The sequence below is a fragment of the Mustela putorius genome, unplaced genomic scaffold (assembly GCF_011764305.1).
Source record: "Mustela putorius furo isolate JIRA1106 unplaced genomic scaffold, ASM1176430v1.1 tig00001012_pilon_pilon_pilon, whole genome shotgun sequence".
Lineage (NCBI taxonomy): Eukaryota > Metazoa > Chordata > Mammalia > Carnivora > Mustelidae > Mustela > Mustela putorius.
In genome coordinates this window covers 2,719,784-2,738,013 of record NW_025421531.1, presented here as the reverse complement: position 1 = coordinate 2,738,013, position 18,230 = coordinate 2,719,784, and the positions used below count along the sequence as shown (strand labels likewise).

Genomic DNA, 18,230 nt, shown 5'->3' with positions numbered 1-18,230 from the left:
CCTTAAAGCACTTTGGCAGTGGAGGATTCATTTGCTGTTTGATTGGCACCCATACTATGTGGCTGCCTTTCATGGTAAAGCCAGGCTTACACCTAAACATCACAGCATCATTTAAAGAAAATGAAGGTCCAAATCCAGATTCCATAATCCCATTTTCAACTTCTGGAATTGGGCATTTGACTGGAAGAATACACTGAGGGGCAGGGCCACTCCAGATGCCAACTCGATTGTCTTTGCTGGTACAATATATTGACTTCTGACCCACAAGGTCAAACAGCTTTTTTCCATTTGGTCCAGTGTGGCACTTATAAGTCACCACCATTCCATAGAAAAAGTCCTCTCTACTGCTGCTGTAAAAGTCCCCATTGGAGATGGCTGGGGGTGGCCCACAAGGAATAGCTTTTGAGGGGTAGATGGGAAAAAAGAGAAGGCATTTAAAGGTTATACCTTCTGGGAATTTTGTCTTCACTCTTGCAAACCACACTTCAACTCAGCCAACAATTAACCCAGATTATTGAAATTCTGTATCCTCATCTTAAAGATGATTCTGAATAGGAAGTATCAAGGTAGAAAGATTCATGGACTGGCCTGATGAAAAGTCAAGAAACTATGATCTGATCACCATTCCTCCCACCCCTCACCCCAAAGTACAGAAAAACGGTTGTGGGAAACACCTAGGGTGGCCAAACATTTTGGATAGAATAAAGATGCCAGTGTGTAATCTCATAACATATTTTAGATTTAAGCACTTATTCACGATGAAATAACTTATCATCAAAGAACAGTAGTCAAAGGAAAGTGTGGTGGGATTGGGAGATGCATGCAGTAGAAGAGAAACCACAGCTCTGTGCCCAGAATGATCCAAACCAAGTATAACTCTCCTGGGTGCTCATTTTGATGTGTAGATGCCCAGTTTCCTTCTAGAAGGGTACAAGAGGAGGTACATAGGGTGCAATGAAGGAATCATCTTACTCACATTCACAAAAAGGCATGTCGTTATCCCAGGTTACAGTATTGTCTGAGATAATACATGTAGCAGATGAAACACCAAAAAGTCGATATCTAAAGACAAAGAGATGAGTAATAACCTCCCAGCGAAATGGATATTTTAGGAAAGCTTAGTTCTTTTTCTACTGAAATGGCAAAGGATAGAATATCATATATGACAAGTAAAAGATAGAATATCATGTATGACAAGTAAGGACTCATACAAAAAGTTCAATAATCTAAAGCCAAATGAAATTTGGCTCCTGGTCAGGAAGGTTGGAGACTTAAAATCAGAAGAATAGCCCAAATTTCTTTCTCATCTATAGAAGTGGATAATCTTAAAGAGTTATCTCTAGATCAGGATGGTGATTCTGTTTTTGCTTATCTATTTTTAAGGGTAGGTGGCAATTACTTGGATTTCTTTTGAAGAACTGACAGTTTCTTGTTGAAACCACTGTTCTAATACTCATGTATTCTGGAGATGTCTCCTGCCAACTCACCCTTGATCACAAGAAAATGTAATTGTTGACCCAAGCATGACACCCGTGGGTATGAGGACAGAGCCATGGAGGAGTTCTCCAGGACTTGTACATGATTTACCTATAATGGAGAACAAAACAAAACAGAATTTGGGACTGGAATTTGGGGGATGTTCTGTGTTTTATATTAAAACCAACCTGATTGGACTTGCCAACTAGCCTACTTACACTTAATCAAAACCAATTTTGACATTTACAAAACTTCTATCTTCCAAAGGATCAATCAACTTCAGAACACTATTTGTTTAAAGCACACACTCTATATTTCCGAGTATGGATGCAAACATTATTAGGGTCAATCATAGTTTACAATCTCTATTTCCCCTTTTTATAGTCTGTCAGTTGATGGCATCATTTACCAAGTCTGTGGCTTAAAAAAACCTCATTGTCATTACTTCCTTTCTATAACTAATCCTCTCCCCACCGCTCTTCATTCAAGTGGTAACCAAATTTTAGTGACTAGATTCCAGAAATCTCTCTCCAAATCAACTATTTAGTCATTGCTGAAATCTCTAATTGGATCATTGACTAACCTACATCTTCTATACCACTGCACATAATATATTTCAGAAGTACAAACGTGACCACGCCTCTTCCTGCATTTAAAAATTTGCAGTGACTTAACCATTATTTATCAGAAGAAAAAATGCATGGCTCATTACAAATAAGCATCAGTCCACTTAATTAACTGTTATTCCCCACCACGCAACTTATACTCCAACCACACTGAATTACTATTTTTTCCAAAGATTCCCTGTTCTTTTGTACTTCTATGCTTTTGAATATGCTGTCTCCTCCACCCATAATGCCTAGATTTCCCTAATTCTCCAAGATGGCCTTTGTTATTTACTTCTCTATGGTCTCATAGAACTTTCTCTCTACAAATAAAAGAAATTACATCAGATACAGCATTTATTTAAAAGCCAGTCTTCACAGCGGGTATAGGAGTTCCTCAAAGGCAGAGACTAATTTTTGTGTATCCCCATCCCTATCACCTAGCCTAATGCTTAACACATAGCAGTTACTGAAAAATATTTCTTGAATTGCATGGATAAGAATGAAATGACACCAGTGTTCTTTGTATACTAACTTTTAATCTTACTCTCACACAGTATAGAGACCATAGAACGAATTTATGGATCTTAAAGTATTAACCAAAGTTCTTATGAATAAAAGAAACATGGAGAACCCAGAAGCCCCCTTAATTTAAGATGATTTGCTAATTTGATGGTCTTTTATCTTGAAATTAGCTCATAGAGATATGCTGATAAACCCAAAGATGCCTTTTTTACAGATTACTCACGTTTACAGAAATCCTGAGCATCTGACCACTTGGAGGTCTTTAGGCAGGTGATAAAGAATGACCTCTTGATATACCCAGGAAGACATTCATATTCCCAAGACGTCCCAACAGCAAACTCAGACTGATCACTCTTAACTTTAGGCTTAGCAAAATGATACCTTGGCAGGGGCTTACACTGACCTAGAGACAAAGACCACAGGAATATCAAAACTAGGAGAGACTGAAACTTCTACTCTGCTGCTGTTTTGTCATTACCCTGACAACTTTGATCTTTAGAAAGTAAACCTAAAATGCAGCAGTATTTTCTGGGGCAAACAACGGATCTTGCAGTATGGGTGCATATACAGAGGTAGAAGTTCAGAAGTTCCAAGACTTTTTAGGACAGACTTAGAGGAAGAACTAGAGAAAATACTTTTTTATAAAATTCCACAAAGATTCTGGAGTTTTTCCATCTTCTTACAGGTTCATTACAAAAATCTAAAACCTTATAAATAAAAACCTTCCTGGGATAGCAGGGGAACTAGTACCTTAGAGACCCCTAAGCACAGCACATGTATGACCCTCTAAAGTTATTTTAATGAATTCACATTACTCTGTTAATCATTAAATCTTTTGGTCCTAGCAAGATGAAAATATTTTCATTATTCTTCATTATTTTATTCCATTAATCTAGTAGAATCATATACTCCCCTAAGAGAGCATAGTAAATATTTCTGATGGGTACTAGATAAAAGGAACTAGTCGATTTGAGACAGTTCCCTATGATTAATAATATTATTATTACTATTAATGAATCATATTATACTAGGAGATGAGTAAGAAACTGTAACACCCATATATTTGAGGATGTACCTGGAAAAGTCATTTTTCTGGGCAAAGGGACCTTTGAATAGCAAATTTATAAATCTCTTTTTCAAACAAGTTTGAGACAGGTACAGGTGAAAGTCAAAGAATAAACATGAACTAAATGAACAACTGCAACACAGAGCTCCCAAGGTTGCAGCCAGACTCAGTCTTCCTGTGGCCTGACACTTCTGTTGGAGAAGTCATGGACAGGACCTAAGAATAGCCATCACTGTTGGGACCCAGGTATCACTGGTCTTCTTCTATTTCTCGCCTCAAGTCCTTTGGTTTTCTTCCTTAACCATCACAAACGTCTCCAAGTACATACCTGTACAGAACAGCAAGACTAAAGGGAAAGTAAAGGTTTGATCTCAAAGAAGACCAGTTTCATGACCCTGGCATTACTTGTGCCAATTCATCTTAGTTAAATTATTTAATCTATAATTACATAATGTGAATAAGGACAATACCAAGTACTTCTCCACAAGCAGGAAGACCAATTTAAATCTGTAATGGTGAGTAACAATGATGGGGACCAAGATGAAATGGAGACCCAAAAGCAGCAAGAGCAGAAGGGTACTTCATAATGTTATCTTCTGAGGTGACACAAGATGAGAATTATACTTTCTGGATGATAAATAATGGGAAAATCTTATCCCCAATAAGACTTGACACTCTCTCTTTAGGGGGGACAATAGTTTTTATTTGTAATGAATTGTCAAAAATCCAGGTCACAAGAATTTCCAACAGTCGTGTTCTCTTCCATATCAGAGAAAAGGAGGTTAGTCCATGAGCCATTAAGAAATAAAGTTTTTCTTAAGGGTCACTGCACCCTCTTCACATCATTCTACAATCAAAAGAAAAAATTAGTGTAGATCCTGACTGTGTCTAAAATAGAAGACAGTGGTAAGACATTAACATGTGCATTTTTCAAACCATGTTAAAAATTGATTAAGTAAAGCAGTTTCTGGAGAACCAGGATGTATTTAACTCTATTTGGGGTTCAAGAGGCTTTACTTGGAATGGCTCAGAAATCCATTTGAAATGAATAAAGAATATACAAGGTAATAAAAATAAAACAGAAGGGGGTGGTATTATGGACATTGGGGAGGGTATATGTTTTGGTGAGTGCTGTGAAGTGTGTAAACCTGGTGATTCACAGACCTGTACCGCTGGGGATAAAAATATATGTTTATAAAAAATAAAAAATTATATTAAAAAAAAAGAAAGGTCAAAAAGCAGATAGGAGAAAAATTATGATTGAGAATGAGAATTATAATCAAATGCCTTACCACTGGGTTTCCTGGCTATTTGATCATTTTTTCAAAGACAGTTACACATTTTAACCAAGGTACTGTCCCAAACATAGGAGTATGCTGTGACCATTAGAAACAATGTTTTTACCCTCATGGAATTTATATTCCTATAGTGGGAGACAGGGACAGATAAATACCAATAAATATTATGTAAAGGAGATAACCAGAGTGATGTGTCAAAATGTAATGCACCAAGGGTAGGGGGCAGGGAGACATAGGACTTCAGCTATTATGGTTGAGGAAAGCCTATGAAGAGGAGACATTTGAGTTGTGACTGAAGGACAGCCAATCAGGTACAGCACTGAATAAAACATTTTAGGCAGAAGCCTAACAGCAGGGATGGGTTTGCTATGCTTTAGGGATAGACAGAAAGCAAGTATGACTGGAATGTAGTGATCATACCAATGGAGTGGTGGGAGACCAAGTTAGAAAGCTAGAAGGAGGGATCATATTAGATTTCTTAGGCCACATTAAGAAGTCTAAGTGGAAAAGTCACATGGCCTGATTTACCTTTTAAAAAGAATAGTCTGGCAAGTGAGTGAAGAATGCTCTGGAGACTATTGTAACAATTCAGACAAAAATGAGGCTTGGACCAAATGCAGACAGTGAGAAGTGGATGAGTTTGGAATACATTTCAGAAGCAGAAACTTGGGATGCCTGGATGGCTCAAGGGGTTAAAGCCTCTGCCTTCAGCTCAGGTTATGATCCTAGCATCCAGGGATCAAGCTCTGCATCTGGGATAGGTCTCCGCATTGGGTTCTCTGCTCAGCAGGGAGCCTGCTTCCCCTTCTCTCTCTGCCTGCCTTCCTCTCTGCCTACTTGTGATCTCTGTCTGTCAAATACAGAACTAAAAAAATCTTTAGAAGTAGAAACTTTTTGTTGTATTGGGGAGAGGGATAAGAAAATGGCAGGATTTAGTAACATCTTCGAAGTTACTTATGGTGACTTGAGCTACATGGCTGATGGTAATACCATGTCCTAAAGATGGGAAAGCACCATTGTGTGTGTGTGTGTGTGTGTGTTAAGGTGTGTGCAGAACTGGTTCCATGTTAGAGTTGGTATATTTAACACACTTTTGGGCCCCCACATGGACATGCATGAGGGCAGTTGGATGCACAAACTTTCCACTCAGTAGGGAGTTCAAGACTACAGATAATAAATGAGTCATCAACATATAAACAATATTTAAAACCATGAGATTGGATGAGATCTCTTAGGAAGAAGGTATGGAGAAAGGCAGAACAGGCCCAGGGCTGAGCGCCAACACCTTACAACATTTCAGATAGGGCAAAAGAGACCAAGAGTAATCATAGAATTACAGAGAAAAAAAAAAAAAAACAGAGGGGAGAGGAAGTCAAATAACAGGAAGCCCTGTTTTGGATGATGAGAATGAAAATGGTGTTAAGAGAAAGGAAGTAATAAGCTTTTTTCAAAAGACTGAGAAGATAAGGAGAGAAAAAATGACCATTGGATATGCCAGCATGAAGGTCAGTAGTAACCTTGCTGATAGTAGCTTTAGGAGAATGTGGGGGAGAGAAGCCTGTCTGAGGTGGGTAAAGGAGGTAAAGAAATGTGAGCAAGCAGTGGATGAGAAGTTTTGAGAAGAGGGATGAGAAGGAAGAGAAGGGGTCATGAGAAGTCCCTGACCTGGTCCCATAAAGGATACACTGGACCATATTTAACTGCTGGTAGGGATGATCCAAGAGAGAGGTACAAATGGGTGACAGAAGATGGGATATTTGCAGAAGTCAAGTCCTTGCACAGGCAAGACAGGATGGAATGCAACCATAATTCAGAAGGAGGAGTTGACTGTTGTCGGGAGGAAATATATTTTTTTTCCATTGTTACAGAACCCCTCATTATGTGCTAGTGTTGAGGGATTCATCAGGCAAGAAGTCAGATAAAGACCTTGCTCTCACGAACTTGTATTCCAATGAGAGAACAAACAACAAAGTAAAAAAATGAACAAGAAGGTCTCATATGAGGACAAGTTCTCTGTGGAAAATAGAACACGGTTGTGTGATAGAGTGTGACCAAGGTTCAGACTACTTCTGATGAATCAGAGAAGGGTGGGCAGGGGAGGTGAGACCTGAAAGTTAAGGAGACAGGCAAGAGACGGTATGTAGGAAGTGGACTTCAATAAACGGAAACCGTAGTCTAAACAAATATGAACAGACAAGAAGACCAGTGTGGCTGGAGCAGAGGGAGTAAGGGGAGAGAACAGAAAATTTCAGAGAGAGACAGAGACCTGTAGTCAAGGTTAAAGAGCTAATCACATCTAATGTGATGGGAAGCCGTTGGCAGGTTTTAAGCAGGGGAGAGAGGATCTGATCTCAGATGAAGGTAGATAACTGGTAAATAAGGGAATTCCTATTTAAAGATTTTGTTTTCTTAGGGTAGGATGACATCAGTCTAGGGAAGAGTGAAATTTAAGAATGCAGGAAATTAGAATTGGTTTATGCAAATAAACAAAAGGAGAAAAGTGGGAAAACTCTAAGAAGAAAATTTGCTTCCTATATGACTTTGCTCATAGCTGTGTACCCTATAGACAAGTTGCTTCAGAATCTTCCAGAGTACTTGTTAAACTGTTTCCCGGGCCACACCCCAAAGGAGGGAATCTCTGAAGCATGAGACAGAACCCAAGAACTTGGTGCTTTTTAAAAGGCATCTCAATTTCTCAAAAAATTAAAAATAGAACCACCACATAATCCAGCAATTCCACCTCTGGGAATATATTGAAAGGAAATGAGAACATTAACTCAAAAAGAGATCTGTACCCACATGTTCTTTGCAGCATTATTTACAGGACATGGAAACCACTTTAGTGTTCATCAGTGGAGGAAAGGATAAAGAAGTTGTGGTATGTATATATATAATAGAATATTATTCAGCCATTAAAAATGACAACATGGATACACCTTGAAGGCACTATGATAAGTGAAACATGTCACACAGAAAGACAAATATTGTACGATCTCACCCATATGTGGTATCTAAAAACAAACAACAACCAAACAAACCGAACACCCAGAACCACACCGAATTCATAAAGAAAGAGATCAGTTTGTGACTGCTGGAGGTGTGATGGTGGGAGGGCAAATTGTAGGAAGGTGATCAAAAGGTACAAATTTCTAGTTATAAGACAAATGAGCACAAGGAGATGATGTTCACCATGAAGACTAGAGCAAATACTGCTGTATGATATGGAGGGAAATTAAGAGAATAGATTCGAAGGATTCTCACTACAAGAATAATTTTTTCTTTTCCTTTTATTGCATCTAAATGAGATGACGCACACCACTCCTGGGGTGACCATTTCACCATATATGTAAATGAAATCATCGCGGGTATATACCTTAAACTTACACAGCAATATGTCAATTATTCCTCAATAAAACTAGAAAAATAAATACATTTTGTAAAAGGTACTTCAAGAGCTAGTTAAGCATCCTTCAAGTCAGGAACTGGCCCAGAGTCCAGGGATAGTCTAGGGAGGGTATATAATAGAAGCAATAGTCAGGAGGGGTGTGTGGGCAAAGCATGAGCAAAGGACCATGGGGGATAGTCAGGCAAGAAGATGAACAGTGTATTCATGATTAGAAACAGTGGAGAGTTGAGGGGGGCCATATTTAGATGGGATCCAACTACAAAAAGCTTGAAAGGCTGAAGACTTAGTTTTTTCTTTTTTTAAATCCCACAGGCAGTAGGAAGTAAAGGAGTAGTATAATGAAAAAGTATATTTTAAACTTTTGGTCTTCACCATTGGCAAGTTGAAGGCTAGTATCAAGAGTGACACAGGTAAAACAATCTGAGGGGTTTGAAGTGGCGGGGGTGTGTGGGAGGTTGGGGTACCAGGTGGTGGGTATTATAGAGGGCACGGATTGCATGGAGCACTGGGTGTGGTGAAAAAATAATGAATACTGTTTTTCTGAAAATAAATAAATTGAAAAAATTAAAAAAAAAGAGTGACACAGGTAATCATAATACAATTAGAATATTGGTGTAAGAATGCTAAGACAAATGACAGAAGCTATGTGACAGCTAATGTGCTGGAACAGTTGACAGGCAGACCTGATCGTTAAGTGTCTTGGAGTTCAGTGACCAGAGGGCAGCTCACACTGGTACTGAGAGGGGATGAAGAACTGGGCAGGGCTGGTGAAGAACCTGATTTTTAATTGATAATATCCAGTAGGAACGGAATACTGATGAGAAGCCAGGTCTGGAACTGTGCCATGCAGATGGGTTAGGGAAAGTTGTGAACATAACACTTTTTCAAAGGAAGTTAACACATAGGAGAGAGAAACAAAGTTACTAATCTGGGGAAATGTTCAACTAATAGGACCAAGAGAAATTTGGATGCAGGGAGCAGACAATTTGCTTCTGTTGAAATCGAACCAATGTATCTCTACAATTAAGAAGCTGGGATGAACATACTTAAATGCCGGCTGCAGAAAATTGGGTCTCTACCAGTCTTAGGACTGATACTTAGTGGTCACAAGTAACACCCAACTTTCATTTGCCTAATTTCATGTCATATTCAAGGCAGCTCAGGAAGGTGGTAGTGCTGTTTACCACTAGCTTCATTTTACAGAAGAAGAAACTGAGGGTCAGGGAGCTATAAGACTTGCCAAAAGTCACCCAGTTATTGAGGTCTGCAGAGATCTTAACTAGGAATTTGCTGTATTCTGGAGATAATGAGAAAGTCAGATCCACATGTAGCCAAGAGACTCTAATCTTAACAAACTACTATATTTCTGTAAAATTAAGTCACTTGGGGGGGTAGGGTGGGGTGTTAATAAAGCTAGCTTTGTGCGCACACCTGCAGGTTGAATGAGACCTTCTGGAGCCCTTACCATTAAAGGAATAAGTAATACGAAGATGACTGTAGTTTTGATTCACATTACCAACTTTTCTCAATAGCTGCAGGTGTTTCTCATTTAGAATGTCTTTACCAGCAACACATCAAAGTTCAGAAACCATGAAAACCCCGCGTCAGAACCAGACATTATTCTTACTGGGGAAGTCAGCGGGAGATCTTTCACACATCACGGGTAGGTTCTGGTTACTTGGCCAGCGTTAGCGCTTACAGACCTCAGGCAGAGAGCGATGAGCATCTGCTGGGTCTGGGGAGCCGAGAGCCCATGCAGAGCAAAGAGAGTGGCCCCAACCCCAGAAGGAGCACCAGGAGATCCTGGGGGTCCCCCAAAGCGAGCGGAAGGCTGTCAAGCATCCAGCACTGATCGGACCTTCTCGCTTATTCACTCTGCTTTGCACCGCCGCAGAGAGGCCGTCCCTGCCCCAGACGTGTCCCTACCCGCCCCTCCCAGCTCACCGAGAACCCCCGGTGCGATGACAGCCAGGCAAACGCAGAGCAGGCCCGCAGCGCCCATGCCCCGGCGGGAGCCCCAGCGGCAGGATGCGTTGCGAGACACTCGAGCCTCGGACAGCTCCGGGAGAGGAGGGCTGAAGCAGGAGACAGCTGAAAGCTAGGGCACGGGGGCCCTTAAATAGAGTTTGTCGCCACGTGCTAGCTTTGCGCGCACACCTGCAGGTTGCCTGGGGCCGGACGCCAGCGCGTGTTAGATCCGCCCGGCCGGGGCTCTGGGGTGCGGGCGGGAGGGGGCGAAGGGGCCAGGGGCAGGGGGGCGGAGCGACTGTGACCCGGTCTTTGGCTCTGGCTCTAGCCCTCAGCGCTGTGGCTTTCCAACTTTTTTTTTTCTTTTCTTTCTTTCTTTTTTTTTTTTTTTTTTTTTTTTTTAACCGAACAATATCCTGCATCCACTTTTGTCTCTCTGGAGAAATGAAACAAGTTTCACAAAATAGTACTCACTCTTGCTAATCTATAATGCCCTCTCCTATTGTTCTATTCTATTCTGTGCTATGCCATGCCATTCCAAAATTCTGGTTTGAATCCAATAAATTCATTTCAAAAGCTATTAAAGCTTCAAGTCCTCCGTTTAAAGAAACAGTTTACTTAGAAAGGAAATTTATAAATAGCAGCCACGTCTCCTCTTATGCCCTTTTTATTTTGAGGCAATTTCTACAGAATATTTCGAGAATGGTGCAAAGAATTCCCATATATCCATCACCCAGATTACCCAATGTTAACATTTCACTATATTTCTTTTATCATTCTCTCTCTCTTTACATAGACAGAGATAGATAGCTATAGGTGTAATTACCTATATATAGAGCAATCTAGATATATACACATACATATATATGATTATATAATTATAATTACATAATTGTTACTTTGGGACTGAGATAAGTAAAATAGAGGCATGATACTCCTCTAAATTCTTGGTACATTTCTTAAAAACAAGGACATTCTCTTGCATAACTACAGTACAATGAACAAAAACAGGAAACATTGAAATATTATCTAAGTGACAGGTTATATTCACATATTTCGAATCATCTCAATAATTTTTATTATTGCAATCTCTCTCTCACCCTTTCATTTTTCTGGTCCAGGATCATTCAAGGATCACACACTACATTTGATTATTATGTCTTTTCTTCCTCATTTACCTGGAAAAGATCCTGGTCTTTTTTATGTTTTTCATGACCTTGACATTTTTGAAGAGTACGCAGCAAGGGTTTTTATAGAATGACTTTTAAATTAGCTATCTCTTGCATAGTAACAAATTACCCTAAACTTATTGATTTAAAGCAAGAATAAGTATTTATTATCTCACACAGTTTCTGTGTGTCAGGAACTCAAGAGCAGCTTAGCTAGGGGGTTCTGGCTTGGGCTTTCTTGAGGTTGCATTTCAAACATCAGCCGGAAGTGCAGTTATCTGAAGGCTAGATTGGAACTGGAGGATCTCCACCCAAGAGGGCTCAGTCATGGCTATTGGCTGCAGCCCTCATAGCCCCAAAATGTAGACCTCATCATAAGACTATTTGAGTCTCCTGGTGACATGGCAGCTGGCATTTCCCAGAAAAAGAGAGAAAGGCAGAAGCCACAATGTCTTTAATAATTGATTCCTCGAAGTCACACTATGTTATTTTTACAATATCCTATTGGATACTGTGATGGTTAATTTTAATGTGTCAACTTGACTGGGCTGTAGAATGCTCAGATATATAGTCAAACACTATTCCGAATCTTTCTATAAGGGTGTTTTTGATGAAATTAACATTTTTTAGAGTAGTAACTGATATATTTATTTTTATTCTTCCCATTTTATTTTTTCCCCAGTTTTACTGAGATATAATTGACAGTTAAGGTATATAACATAATGATTTGCTAATGATTACCCTGGTTAACTACCATCCCCTATATAGTTAGGATTTTTTTCTTATAAGAACTTCTAAGATCTATTCTTTTAGACACTTTTAATATGCAATACAGTATTGTTAACTATAGTCACTATGCTGTACATTACATCCCCAGAATTTATCTTCTAACAGGAAGTTTGTGCCTTTTGATCATCTTCACCCATTTTCTGCACTTCCTGCCTTTGCCACCTCCGGCAATCACTAGTCTGTTCTTTGTTTCTACAGGTCAATTTTCTTAGATTTCACATATAAGTGAGATCACATAGGATTTGTCTTTCTCTGTATGACTTATTTCACTTAACATAATGCCCTCAAGGTCTATCTATGCTGTTACGAGTGGCAAGATTGTATTCTTTTATACGGCTGAGTAATATAATATATATACTGGAATATTCCAATATATTGGAGTAATATTCATAAAGATGTAATATTCATATATATTTGCATAAATGCATATGTGTCTATATAATTATATACTCTTTTAAAAATATTTTATTTATTTATTTGACAGAAAGAGAGAGAGAGAGCACAAGCAGTGCAGTAGCAGGCATAGGGAGAGGAAGAAGCAAGCTCTCTGCAGAGCAGGGGAAGCCCAAATGTGGGACTCGATCCCAGGACCCCAGGATCATAACCTGAGCCGAAGCTGGTTGCCTAACCAACAGAGCATCCCAGGCACCCTCTCCCTCTCCTTTTGCCTCACCCCCAACTCGTGCTCTCTCTCTAAATAAATAAAGAAAGAACATTTATATATATTTATAATATTTCTGGGAATTTTCAGTTTGTTCTCTACAGTTAAGAGTCTCTTTCTTGGTTCGCGTCTCTCTTTCTCTTATTCCCCTTTGCTCATCTGTTTTGTTTCTCAAATTCCACACATGAGTGAAGTCATATGATATTTGTCTTTTTCCAACTGACTTATTTTGCTTAGCGTAATACTTTTTAGCCCATCCTTTTTTATTTTTTAATTTTTGCAAAAAAAAAAATTGCAAAACTTTAAAATTTTGCCTTACCATAGCTCCAAATGTCAGAATTATATAAAATGGTATGATAGAGAAATGTCACTTCTATTACTTCTACTCTCACCCCTTTCCTTTCAAATCCATTTCCATAGTTTCTAGCTTATGTGCCTTCTTCAATTTTGCCCAAATAAGACACCTGCATATCTTCTTATTTGTCTTCCTTATTACATAAAAAGATTTGGGGTCATAAAAATGCTCTGGGTCCTTATTTACACCTTGCTTTTTTTTTTTTTAACTTAATAGATACACTGGAATTCACCCCGTATAAGCTCAGAGATATTCCTCCTTTATTTACAGCTTATAGTGGATCTACAATAATATATTTAACCATTTTCCTATATATGGACATATAAGTTGTACTTAATATTTTGCAATTCTATGCAGTGATGTAAGGAATAACTCTGTGCATAATTATTTTTAAATGTTGAAAGTATATCTTCGGTGCAAGTTCTTAAAAGTGAGATTCTTCATTTAAAAGGAAAATACATATTTAGTTTTGTTATATATTACCAAGTTCCCTCACTAAGAGTTATATCAACTTCCACTCCTACCTGGAATATATGAGAGCATCTCTTTTCACAGACTCTTGTTAATCAAATGTGTTATCATTATAGTTTTTAATTTTAGCCAATCTAATAGGTGAGATATTGTATCTCGCTGTACTTTTGATATGCATCTCTCTTATTCTGAGTGAGCTTGAACATATAAATAGGCTTAATCGCCATTTTTAAATTCTTTTGTGAATTCTCAGTTCATCTTTTAAAAATTTTCTACCGTTTTTGCAAATATTTTCTTCTAGCTAGTCAGTTATTTTTTGATATATTTTTATTTATTTATTTCTCCAAATTTTTATTCAAATTCTAGTTAGTTAACATATAGTGCAATATTGGTTTCAGGAGTAGAATTTGGTCATTCATCACTTACAGACAACACCCACTGCTCATCAAAACAAGTGTTCTTCTTACCCACCGCCCACCTAGCTCATCCCCACCCACATATCCCTCCATCAACCTTCAGTTTGTTCTCTATCATTAGGAGTCTCTTATGGCTAGTTTCCCTCCTCTCTCTCTCTCTCTCTCTCTCTCTCTCTCTTTTTGCCTCCTTTCCATATGTTTCTGTTTTGTTTCTTAAATTCCACATCTGAGTGAAATCATATAGTATTTGTGTTTGTCTCTGTCTTACTTATTTCACTTAGCATAGAACACTCTAGCACCATCCACATGGTTGCAAATGGCAAGGTTTCATTCTTTTTGATGGCCGAGTAATATTCATATATATATGTGAATACATATGAATATACATATGAATATTCTGTAATATTCATATTCAAATGTTATAATATATATGTTATGTATGAATATATATACATACATACATATATATCATATTATACATCACAACATATATACCCTACTTATACATACATATATATCATATCTTCTTTATCCATTTATCAGTCAATGGACATTTGGACTCTTTCCACAGTTTGGCTATTACTGATAATGCTGCTATAAATAGTGGGTGCATATACCCCTTTGAATCTGTATTTTTATATCCTTTGGGTAAGTATCTAATAGTGTACCTGCTGGATTGTAGAACAGTTCTAGTTTTAGGTGTTTGAGGAACCTCCATACCATTTTCCAGAGTGGCTGCGCCAGTTTGCATCCCCACCAACAGTGCAAGAGATCTCCCCTTTCTCTGCACCCTTGCCAGCACCTGCTGTTGCCTGTGTTGTTAATTTTAGCCATTCTGACAGGTGCAAGGTGATATCTCATTGTCGTCCTGATTTGTATTTCCCTGATGATGAGTGAAGAGGAGTCTTTTCATGTGTCTGTTGGTCATGTCTTCTTCGGAAAAATGTTTATTCATATCTTCTGTCCATTTTTTAACTGGATTATTCATTTTTGGGGTGTTGAGCTTTATTAAATCTTCATAGACTTTGGATACTCACCCTTTATCAGATATGTCATTTGGAAATATCTTCTCCCATTCTATAGGTTGCCTTTTTGTTTTGTTAATTGTTTCCTTCCTGCTGTGCAGAAGCTTTTTATTTTGATGAAGTTCCAGTAGCTTATTTTTGCTTTTGTGTTCCTTGCCTCAGGAGGTCTAACCTAGAGTGCCTTCAACTCCTTGCTATTACAATGCTATCATGAACATCCTGGTATATATACTATATGGCATTATAAAATAATTTCTTTGAGAAATGTACCTAGGAGCAGAATTACTGAGGTATACTGGGTATGTATGTTATTCAATGGAATAATACCAGTTTGGATCCTCTGCATCATTCTGTATTCCTAGCCACAGTGAATTAGTGTCCTTCTCTCTCCATATCCTTGCCAACCCTAGATATTATCCAGCTTTCTATTTTTTCTCATCTTATAAGTCTGCAAATAATGTGATTGTGGGGTTTTTTTACCTTGTAAATATTAAAAAATTTTATGTTCTCAAATTGATCAATATTTTTAAAATTATATTCAGATTATGAACCATAGTAAGAAAACCTTTACATACCACATAGATTATAAAGTGATTCATCCGTATTTTCTTGCACTTGTATCATTTTCTTTATTTTACAGGTAAATCCACAAAACATTTGGTGTTTATTCTTGTGCTTGTTCTTGGCTTTTCTAACTCTATTCATTTGCAGATAAACACCTTTCACCAGTACCAAAACCCAAGTTCTTAGCAGTTAAGAGTGTTGGGTGACTAGTATCCTGCAGTGATCCTATGTAAGTTTTTGTTAGAAAAAAAAAATCGCTTCTTTCTGCCCCAAACTGTCCAGTAATTTCCTATGAAAACTAATGTCTTAACTTCGACCTACATGGTCCTATATGACCTGGTTGTCTTAACCTCTCTGAATTTATTTGCTGCTGCTTTCCCCTACCTTCCCCTGCTCCTATGGCAAAGGCCTCCGTTGTTCTAAGATATAGCCATCATGCTCTGACAAAGGTCCTTATACCTCAGAATGTCTTGTTTCCTCTGCCCGAGGCTCTACTCCTGAATACTTTTTCTTCTATGATTTTTATTTATTTTTGAAAGAGGGAGAGAGAGAGTGCATGAGCACAAGCAGGGGGAGGAGCAGAGGGAGAAGCAGACTCCCCTCTGAGCAGGGAGCCCTGGTCCTTGATCCCAGGACCCCAAGATCATGACCTGAGTTAAAGGCAGATGCTTAACTGACTGAGCCACCCAGATGCCCCGAATACTTGTAAAGAAGAAACTCAGCTTTTCCCCTACCTATAGGGGAAAAAAAAAAAAAAACAAAAAAAACAAAAAAAAACCAAAACCACCACCACCACCAAAAAACAGTACTTCCTCACTGTTTCTTCCTTGTGTGTTCCCTTCCTTTAGTTTTACATAGAACACTTTACTTCTGTTCACCAAATGCTTGTGGGGTTTCCCGTGCAACAAGAAGCAAGTCTCAACACCAGCAAGCTGTCCTACAAGTTAATTCAATTCTGACACTGTCTATCTGAAGATAGCACTGGAACTCACAGGTTAAGGGCTGAGTCCCATAAGACTACCGCTCCCCACCCCCACTTCAGACACCTGTGCTTCTGACTGACCAACTGTAGGTCACAGGTTCCAATGACACCCTCCTCAGATTATAGTAATTTGCTAGAGTGACTCAGAGAACTCAGGGAAACGTTTTTATTTACCAGTTTATTAAAGGACAAGATAAAGTTTACACATGAACAACTAGGTGAGGAAATATAATGGGGTCTGGGAGGGTCCTGAGCACAAGAGATTTTGTCCCTGTGTAGTTGGGGTGCATCACCCCCCTTCCAGTGTGGATGTGTTCACCATCCTGGAAGTTCTCCAAATCTTGAACTCTTGAGATTTTATGGAGGCTTTCTCATATAGGTATGATCACAAGATATGTTGCATTTGAGGGCAAATGTCAAGTTTTACTACAATCAGGAAAAAAAGCCTTGTAGGGAATTGCATAAGGTAGGCAATTTGATCTAAAATTTTTAAATTAAGCTGGGTAACCCAGAGGGGTATTGTGGTCCATGTTGTACACCTGAAATTGATATACTGTTTTTGTCAACCATTCTTCATTAAAAATAAAAATTTTAATTTCAACACCTCAATAATCCAGTTAAGAAATGGGCAGAAGACATCAATAAACATTTTTCCAAAGAAGATATCTAGATGGCTAACAGACACAGGGAAAGACGCGCAACATCATTCATAATCAGGGAAACACAAATCAAAACTACGATGAGATAGCACCTCACACTTGTCAGAATGGCTAAAATTAACAACGCAAGAAACAACATGTGCTGGTGAGGGTGCAGAGGAAGAGGAAATCTCTTGCACTGTTGGTGGGGATGCAAACTGGTGCAGCCACTCTGGAAAACAGTATGGAGGTTCCTCAGAAAGTTAAAACTAGAACAGCTCTACAATCCAGCAATTGCACTATTAGATATTTACACAATGGATACAAAAATACAGATTTGAAGGGATACATGCACCCACTGTTGATAGCAGCATTATCAGTAATAGCCAAACTGTGGAAAGAGCCCAAATGTCCATCATCTGATGAACAGAAAAAGAAGAAGTGGTATGGGGTGCGTGGGTGGCTCATAGGGTTAAGTCTCTGCCTTCAGCTTGGGTCATGGTCTCAGGGTCCTGGGATCGAGCCCTGCATCAGGCTCTCTGCTCCGCAGGGAGCCTGCTTTCCTTCCTCTCTCTCTGCCTGCCTCTTTGCCTATTTGTGATCTCTCTCTGTCAAATAAATAAAATTTTTTAAAAATCTGAAAAGAAAAGAACCACAGGCTTATTTCTATTTAAAAAAAAAAAAAGAAGTGGCATATATATGTATAATGGAATATTACTCGCCTATAAAAAAGAGTGAAATCTTGCCCTTGCAATGATGTGGGTGGAACTAGAGAGTAGTATCCTAAGCAAAATAAGTCAATCAAAGAAAGACAAA

At 38.6% G+C, this 18,230-nt stretch overlaps 1 protein-coding gene across 6 annotated transcripts in view; it reads right to left on the bottom strand.

Moving 5' to 3' along the window:
* LOC101687991 (complement receptor type 2) overlaps positions 1 to 10,574 on the bottom strand; it is a 35,150-nt gene extending 24,576 nt beyond the window's left edge. For 2 of the 6 annotated variants that reach the window (XM_004756156.3, XM_004756157.3), the window contains exons 1-5: positions 10,321 to 10,574; positions 2,830 to 3,009; positions 1,488 to 1,587; positions 977 to 1,062; positions 1 to 399 (exon numbers count right to left, since the gene is read on the bottom strand). In XM_004756156.3, coding sequence (XP_004756213.3) covers positions 1 to 399; positions 977 to 1,062; positions 1,488 to 1,587; positions 2,830 to 3,009; positions 10,321 to 10,378 — 823 coding nt within the window. In that variant the 5' untranslated portion in view covers positions 10,379 to 10,574. The remainder of the gene's footprint in view (positions 400 to 976; positions 1,063 to 1,487; positions 1,588 to 2,829; positions 3,010 to 10,320) is intronic. The other 4 variants (XM_013058082.2, XM_013058084.2, XM_013058085.2 and 1 more) reach the window with 4 other exon arrangements.
* Positions 10,575 to 18,230: the final 7,656 nt, after the last annotated feature.